Raw genomic sequence first — 10,000 nt, 5'->3', positions numbered from 1 at the left:
CAGAACATTGAAATATCAAACTCTGGTGTTTAGTTCAAATATTGTTTTTCATATCTGTATATATATATATATATATATATATATATATATATATATATATATATATATATAAATAATTTCCAAATCAATCAGGTGCAACCTTTCAGCGTTATATGCACCTATATATCATACTTTGGGGTCTTATTTATCGGATATTTATATATTTATCTATGAATATACAAAGTATCTGATAAAAGTCATTATAAATTCAATTTTTGGGCATTTATTGATATGCGGGTATTCTATTTCAGATAATGCAAAAATAACCTAATGAGTATATCTGACAGTAAACTCAAGGTATCAGTTTGTAAATTCCTTCAAATTGATATAAAGAATTATTATTCATTTTTAAATGAAGTGGTTTAAGTAAGGCCCTGTCATATGCCATGAGAAAGGTAAATATGTCATCTGAAGAAGTAAAAGTAGTGTTGACTGCGAGGAAGTCCATTATAAAATATAAAGATAAACTATGGGCAAGAAAAGACACTAGAGATTGTTGTGATATACCCATGGGTGCCCCGGATTCAGCCGAGGTTACCGATCTTGTAGGTTTATATCTCTTATCTGAACTAGAAATAGAATTTACGAATATAGAGGGTGGTCTTTATAGGGACGACCTACTACTTATAACTAGAAATTGTACTAATAGGTCATTAGAATGCCTTAAGAAGAAAATGTACACGTTCTTTAAGAATAATGGCCAAGGAATATCTATAGAGAATGAGCATTATGCCATTATGCAGTAAATTATCTAGATGTCAACCTTAATCTAGTCACTAATAAGATCCATCCATTCCATAAGTTGAATGAAAACCTAAAGTATATTAGTTCTTCAAGTAACCATTCTAAATCAGTTAAAGAAGTCTTAATAAATGATATAGGTAAAAGAATATCTGTGCTATCCTCAGATTATGACACTTTTGATAAACATGCCTTATATTATAATAAAGCATTAAAAGAAGTAGGATACAATTCTAATATAAATTCTTTAATTATTATGAACACAATAATAATAATAACATACTCTCTCTCTTTTACTCTTTTACTTGTTTCAGTCAGTTGACTGCGGCCATGCTGGAGCACCGCCTTCAGTCGAGCAAATCGACCCCAGGACTTTGGAAGCCTAGTACTTATTCTATTGGTCTCTTTTTGCCGAACCGCTAAGTTACGGGGACGTAAACACCCCAACATCGGTTGTCAAGCGATGGTGGGGTGACAAACACAGACACACAAACACACATACATATCATTTCATTCATTTTTATTTTATCTAGTTTCAGCTCATGAGCTGTGGCCATGCTGGGGCACCGGGCTTCTTTCAGTTTCCACCTACCAAATCCACTCACAAGGCTTTGGTCGGCCATAGGTTATAGTTGAAAGCACTTGCCCAAGGTGCCAGGCAGTGGGACTGAACCCGGAACCATGTGGTTGGTAAGCAAGCTACTTACCACACAGCTACTCCTGCTCCTCTAACCGATATTCCTAATAAAACTGTTAATAAATCTAACAGTAAAAATATGAATAATATTAATAAAAGACAGTATAACAAATTAAATAAAGATAAAAATAATACAGTTGTTAATAATGATTACAATAATAATAGTAATTGTGATAATGAGAATATGAGCAATAGTAAGAAACATAGTAAAGTATACAAGAAGAGATATAATATACCTAAGAATGATAATTTAATACCGATGATGTCTACTAATAATGATAATATAAAAAATATAAAAAATAAAAAGGATATTATATGGTTAATTATTCCATATGGGGATCAAGTTATGATTAATATTATTAAGGAGACACTTAAAATAGTAAAACTGGTTTTTAAAAAGGACAATAGTTATTCAAATATATTTTCCAATAAAACCATAAGAGTGGGGTACTCAACATTGAGAAATGTAAGCAATATCATTTCCTCTATAAATAATAAGAAATTAAATCATTATTATAATTGCATAATAAATAATAGCTCTAACCATAATATAACTGATAGTAATAGAAATCTTAATCAACATATAGAAAAATCTTCATGTTGTTATAAGACTAAATGTAAGCTCTCTAATAATTAATATCGATAATGTAATTTATAAATGTATAGTTAGCTCTAAGAACAATAATAATAAAATTATAAATAAGGCTTATATTGGATCAACAGCTAATGAAAAATTAAAGAAAGTATATCCCAACACTACCAGACCTTTAAAAATCCCGATTTAAGTAAGTCTACAGGCTTAAGTAAATATATATGGGAATTAAAATCTAGAAAAAGAGAGCCCACTCCTATAATATTGGAAATAAAGTGTGTTTATTATGCATAACTGAATTTATGAAACTACTACAGTCTAGAGATGAATTACTAAACACATATGATGAACGAGCGAAGTAATTTTACACTTAGTAAAATGAAGTATTGAACCCCCAACTACTGAATCAAATAACCACATAATTTTATTTCTAAAGCACTTGAATAGACTATATAAATAAATAAAAAATAAAAAAAAATAATGCAATAATTTAAATAAGATAAATATATGAATTAAATATTACTAAAATTATATAATAACAAATTATATATACCTCCCAATATAGGTAAATTTGAAAATAATAGTAGAGGATAACTTAAAATTAAAACTATGTATAGTGTAATTGCCCCCACCCCCTTGTTACTAATCACCTATAAATGCCCATAGTTCCTTGCTATCTTCTTCCTCAAATCACCATTTTAGTACCAGCAAAAAAGAAAGATATGTATTTGAACTTTTCTTGTTATATATCACATTTAAACACAGGCATTTTTATTCTGATGTTTAATTTTATATCTCACATTCTATATTTGACATATACTTGATTTTACATGATTGATATATATACTAATTCATATTTATAATGTATAATTTATAAATTTTAATTCTTAATATTACAAAGTATAATTTTTATTCTTAATTTTTAATTCTTAATTTTTAATCTTTAATGCTTAATTGTATTGCTTATTTTTAAAGGGATGTAAAATTAGATATATAATATTTTGAAATAGAACCTGAAGATGTGTTGGAATAATTGTAAATATGACGATTGCATATATGTATTTATATATGTAGATATATGGGTATACAGTTGTGTATATGTATATATATATATTGTAATCTTTCAATACTGAAACACGTGTAGTTCCTCCATATTTAATAAATATAAGTATTAACTAAATTAGGATATAATTAATGAAGGATATTATATACCCTGCTGGTAATTTTGGTTATATCCTTTAAGTATTATTTCGTGATGTGCAAACGGACACCATGAGTTTACTGTCAGATACGCTCATTAGGTTATTTTTGTATTATCTGAAATAGAATACCCGCATATCGATTAATCCTCCAAAATTGAATTATATATATATATATATATATATATATATATATATATATAGATTATATCTTATGTTCTTTCCAATATTTTTCGATGGTTAACTGGAGACATATTTGAATTAAATCTATCTGAAGATATCATGACATTAACATAGCATTGTATACATACATACATAGTAGCTGCTTTCTTGTATATGAGCAAAGCCATTGCTAGAAACAATCATTGAAATGAGTCATTGATGATGCAATGCAAGGCCCTTGTATGACTCTTGAGCCTGGCCAAAGAGTTGCACATTCTACTGCATAATGCACAGCTGTATTGGCTTGTAGAGGGAACAGGTGCCACAGTATGGATTCTTTTGACATGCCTTTTCAATCATTCAGCTGAAAGGCACATCTTTCCACAGGTTGCACAGGTTCTGTTGTGAACAATAGCTGCATCCCAAGTTAGAAGGGGTTGATTCCTGGGAGTTCTCTGATGGCTGACCAGGACTGCATGGCTCAAGCAATACCTCCCACTAATCACACATAAAAAACAACACTCACTTACTTTCCACAGGTTCATTCTTACTAAGTCTTCTCTTGTACATATAAATTATAATATGCCAACTAATTGGAGTGTCATGTGCCCTAGTGACTATATATATATATATATATATATATATATATATATATATATGTGTGTGTGTGTGTGTATATATGTATATATGTATGTATGTATGTATGTATGTATGTATGTATGTATGTATGTATGTATTCATGAGATAATGAGCAAAAACAAGAAAACAACAATGCCTGAGAGGAAGGGAAAGAATCTCTAATGGTTTTGGATGCTAGTCCTTCATTAGAACGGGAAAGAAAGGAAAAAAACAAGAAAAAAGGGGAGGAAAGGTAGTATAAGTATATATATATATATAGTTGAATTTACAAAAAAACAAAAGAAAAACAAAAAACAAAAGACGAAGATGGGTGTGTAAACAACAGATGTATTAGTTTAACGCTCGGGAAGTGGAAAGTCTTTTATGTTTTGAGCCTACGCTCTTCAACAGAAAGGAACATACATACACATATACATAATGCATGTTTTGTCACAGACTTATTTTAATAATGCTTCTCTCAGTGCTGTGGATAATTGTTGCTGGTGTCTGACTAGCATATAAATTGGATGGAAGAAATTTCCATATTGCACAGAACTTGATTTCGTGAACGAAAACAATGTCAAAATTGTAGTATTAGTGTTATTTCTTTTTGGTTTTGGCTCAATGAAATGCAGCACATAAATCTGTAAACTGAAAAGCGGGTGCAAATCGCCTAATAATAATAATTATGATAATAATAATAATGATAATAATAATAATAATAATAATAATAATAATAATAATAATAATAATAATAATAATAATTATGATAATAATTATGATAATAAAGAATGAATGGAAGGAAAAGAAAGACAAGTGAAACATGGAAAAAGAAGAAAAAAGAAACATAGAAAGCAAAAATAGATACAATGAAAAGCTACGTGTATCTGACTTAGATGCAATGACTTAGAAAGTATGCATACGTATGTACACACATACATATATGCATGCATACATACATACATACATACATACATACATACATACATAATTTCACACACACACACATATAAAACTTTGTTAATAAATATACATAAACAGACAATAAACGTGATTTAGACTCACTGCAAAAACAGACCCTGTGGTTAAATCACGGCGCTCCCTCTGTAGAGCGAACAATTGGACTAGTTCCACTGGTCATAACCAGTTTATCAGGAGTGTTTACATAATCTGATCTATAGAAAGAGGGCATATGTAATTCGAAACTTATACGAAATCATGCAGTGACAAGACGTCTCAATTGTGTGTGTGTGTGTGGTGTGCGCGTGCGCGTATGTATGTATGTATGTATGTATGTATGTATGTATGTATGTATGTATGTATGTATGTATGTATGTATATATATACATATAAGCATTAGAACAAAATAATATAAAGAAAATTTGTACAATATGAAGTGACTTTTGAACAAACGAAATATACACAAAGACAATATCTTTTTTCTTTGTCATTCATTTAAAAGATGGTAACCAATGAAATCAATTGCAGCGTGGAATGTGTTTATAAGCCATTTAAAAACATCCCAAAACCGTTAGATTTACTTCAACATTTAATTTGCCAAAATATTTTCGTCGCTTTGAGACTGCGATCTGTTCACTAACAAAATTCCGTGCTGCATCACGGAATTTTGAGATGCAGCACGGAATTTTGTCAGTGAGCAGGTCGCAGTCTCAAAGCGACGAAAATATTTTGGCAAATTAAATTTAAATGTTGAAGTAAATCTAACGGTTTTTGTGTGTTTCTTAAATGGCTTATAAACACCTTCCACGCTGCAATGGTTTTTGTTTCAGCACACGATCTCAGATCAGGTCATTTGCTATTACATCTCCGTAATAACCCATGGAATACATTTTCAGAAATTATTTTCAATATTTCAATACAGAACGTGGTGGAGGAAAGATCCAAATGTTGAGTGTCAGGTTGAATTTTGCTTCTTTTTATTATGGTTTTCATACTTATTATTATAATAATCTACTCTCCCTCCCTCCCACCTCTCTCTCGCACACACACATACACAAATACAGCATCGAATATTCTTTAATATGCTTCAAATGATGCTGTATAAAGAATATACTTATGTATCCACACATGCGCACTGACGGACAGACATATTTGTGACAAAAATGGTTTTATAGTGAGTCATCAGATGTAACGCAGTGTATGTGTGTGTTTATCATGCATACATACATACATATATATATATATATATATATATATATATATCTCTTTTGGATATATGTATGTGTGTGTGTATGTATATATATATAGTATGTGTGTGTGTGCGTGTGTGCGTGTGAATGAACTCCAAATTTGTCACATAAAATTCATAACTTGTATGTAACCTGAAATAAATTACGTTCGTTCATCGAAACTTGCGTAACATTGATTCCACTTCTCTGTTCTTATTATTATCACATACATACATACATACATACATACATACATGCGCGCGCACACACACACACACTGAAAGACTTCAAAGATCAATGAAGCACATTTGTAACTTTATATATAAATAAATAGATTAATGTATGTGTGTGTGCGTGCGTGTGTGTGAGTCTGCATCGCATTTATTTCTGTGTATGAGTCTAAGTATATATGTTGTACGTATTATGAGTATATTATATTATCAAACGAAGAAGAAAAAGTGTGACTTCCATCGAGTTGCTGTTGTTGCAGTCATAGCTGATGTAGTCGACAGTTCTTGTGATTCTGGTTATTGGGTTTGTATGTATGCATGTATATATGTTTGTATGTATGTATATATGTATGTATGTCATTATTCAATTTATTTCAAGATTTCATACCAATTGAGAAAGAATCGGTTTCTAACCTAGATCCAAGGCTCCTTCATTGGAATTTCAACATCAACAAAAGGGTATTTTTGTTTGTTTGTATGTATGTATGTATGTATGTATGTATGTATGTATGTATGTATGTATGTGCAGATTTGTATGTTTTATGTGTGTCTATCAGGACCCTCCTTGTCTCTATCGCCGACAGTGTTCACATCCACAACGCATTATATATCTGTATGTGGCGTATACCACCTCACCGTCCTGGCACTGAAGACGGACAGCTTTCATGATGGAAAGTTTATCGCGACAACAAGAACATATGTAATGAAAAGGTTCTAATAATATTGGTGAGAAAGTTATCAGCGGTTGCGTTCTTGATTTCGTACAGTGGCCTTTGCAGCGAGTCAACAACATCTTCTGCAAGAAAACAAACAAACAAAAAAAACGAAAATTATCAGACAAGAATGTTTAATAGAGTTGGAGTTGCAAGTATTTAATAACAATTTGATTCGACCCCACATTATTTAACGTTTCATTGGTGCAGAACGCGCCCACATCCTCAGAAGTACGGGGTTGGACTAAAGAAAATTAAAAGAAAATTAAACCATGGTTTCTTGGTGAAGATATTTAGGCATCCATTGATCAGTTTAGGCTACACGCATACTTCGGCTAAAAAGGGACAGCAGTTCATTCAATTACCTGCACAATCATAATATGGTAACTCTCGTCGCTGCACTGTCAAATGCTATATACAACAATTACCTGAAATGCTTAGCCAAAGTACCTATCTGTACTAAACCGAAGAATGAAAGTCCATTTAAAAAATCCTTTTAAATTCCCACAATTTCAACTTCATATATCTGAGAAAGTGAATGCGTTCTGCTCCTACGAGACTTTAAGTAATACAGAGTTGAATTAACCTGTATATATATATATATATATATATATATATACTAGAAGAAATACCCGGCATTGCCTGGGTCAAGGAAAATAAAGAAATTTTAAAATGCCGTCTAAATTACGCAGGTCTCAACTGCCTGTAGCTGAGATACCAACTTTCTACATTAATAACTGTCCAACCCATGCCAGCTTAGAACATAAGATCTGTGTGTTTCTGAATTCCTCATCAGTGTGCTGTCTCTGAGATGGAGGACAATGTCACGCTTGTCATGTTTCTTGCCGAACCAGAAGCACAGCTATTTCATTTTCTGTTGGTGCATTAAACCTCCCTCCATGTTGACCAGATGGTTTCTTGTCTGACCTGATAACTACCTTGTAATCCATAGGGTCAGGTGGAATTATTTCAATCGCTGTCTTGAAGCTTCTGATCAGGTTGTTGTGCCATGCAGCATTTTTTGCAGAGATACTACAATGTTCATCCTGATGCCGTAAATATTCTTGCACCTCTCTTGCCCTTCTTGTTGAGAATTATCCATAATGTATATTTGAAGGAATTTTGGTGATTCATTTGACAGAAGTAGTAGAGATAAATCTGACCTCGGATCTTGAAAGTTTGCATGAATCTTGGCTCAGTTATATCTCTTGTGGCTCCAAATGACGTCATCTGTAGTGCAGCATTGTATTGTCTAATTTTGTTTTGGAAGTGCTTGGAATCTTGGTCAGTTGATGACAACAGTTTCATCAATGGCTCTGGATGTTGGGGGATTGCAGGGAGTTTAACCATTTCACCACTGCAGCACAGTGCAGGTGTCTTTCCAGGCCACTTCCTTGCTTTACAATGTATGCACTCAGTTGTCATCTTACCAATGGAAACTCTAGTGTCATCTGCATAATGAACTGTTGGATCATAATTGAAAGCTGCTTCATAGAAGTTGCTTCCTTGAGCTGTTGCAACTGCTCTTTGTTCTGCAGTGGAGATCCTATTCCTTGTTAGCTGTACATGCCTCTGTTCATCATTTTGAAATGCTCTGGCTTTTGTAGTGCACAGTCTGTTCATTCCTTGGTATGCTTCCCTTTCTGCATCTGTCTCTCTTTCCCTGGACAGAGACATTCTTTTGGCTGACCTTGACATTGTATACAAATTTGATACTTTCCTTTTAGGCATGGTTATATACATATACAGAAATACATGGGTGAAGAAAATAGTAAACAATGAAAATAACTGGGTAACGGAAATTATGTTTCTTAATACAACGGGCAAAAAGTAAATAAGAATTTTTTTACGGAAAATAAAGAATTATACGGGTTGAAGCGAGATTTGTCACTCGGTGAACTAAAGGCCCAGTATCAAAGGAACCAGAAAAAAACCGTCAACAACAGAAAAATAAAACCGCAGCAAAAGTAAATAAGAAATTTTCAGGGAAATTAACTAAGTGCACGGATTTAAGTGAAGATTTTGAAGTTACTTCTGTCAGTAAATTATGAACCATCAGTAATACCGTAAAAAAAAAGAAAAAAAGATCCCTCAAAAACGTTGCAAAAGTAAATAAGAAATTTCTAGGCAAATTTAACAAAGTGTACAGATTGAAGTGAAATTTATGAAGTTACTTCTGTCAGTAAATTATGAAATTACTTTCATCAGTAGTTGTGAACTTCTTTCTGTCAGTAATTTGTCGTTATTTGTAAATAACGATTGAAAACTTGCAGTGAAAACAATAATGATTGAACTTAAAGTGAAACAATAGCATCTGAAAATTTAAAGTGAAAACAATAACGTCTGAAAAATAAAAGCGAAAACCATAGAGAGTGAGTGAGATAGAGAGAGAGAGAGAGATAGAGAAAGAGAGAGCTAGCTAGTTAGACAGACAAATACGACAGGGTATAGATAGATATAGATAAATAAGATATAGACAGATACAGATAGAGAGATAGAGATAGAGAGATAGAGATAGATATAGAGAGATGGATTGAGAGATATAGACAGAGATATAGATAGAGAGATATATTGATATAGAGAGATGTATAGAAAGATTTGTGTGTGAGTGCGATATGTCCGGTGTTTATAAGCCAGCAGTAACTTGCCGTTTCCTGTACTAAAACTGAAAGTAATATCAAGTCTAGAAATTATTGTATATAGGTATGTACATATGTATGTATGAGTGATGTATGAGTGACGAAAAGGTGATCGTAGTTATCCACAAGAACTCAAAGTTAAAGAGAGATGCTTGGCTTTTATTGCCTTCTTACAAAATAC

General features: G+C 32.1%; 1 protein-coding gene across 1 annotated transcript in view; it reads right to left on the bottom strand.

Annotated features, from left to right (window-relative positions):
• Positions 1–6,049: 6,049 nt before the first annotated feature.
• LOC149131124 (norrin-like) overlaps positions 6,050–10,000 on the bottom strand; it is a 130,031-nt gene continuing 126,080 nt past the window's right edge. Inside the window, exon 3 of the mRNA XM_089342145.1 lies at positions 6,050–7,263. Coding sequence (XP_089198271.1) covers positions 7,039–7,263 — 225 coding nt within the window. The 3' untranslated portion in view covers positions 6,050–7,038. The remainder of the gene's footprint in view (positions 7,264–10,000) is intronic.

This window comes from Octopus bimaculoides, chromosome 25 (genome assembly GCF_046866305.1).
Source record: "Octopus bimaculoides isolate indiv1 chromosome 25, ASM4686630v1, whole genome shotgun sequence".
Classification (NCBI taxonomy): Eukaryota; Metazoa; Mollusca; class Cephalopoda; order Octopoda; family Octopodidae; genus Octopus; species Octopus bimaculoides.
This window is presented reverse-complemented; position numbering and strand designations above follow the sequence as displayed.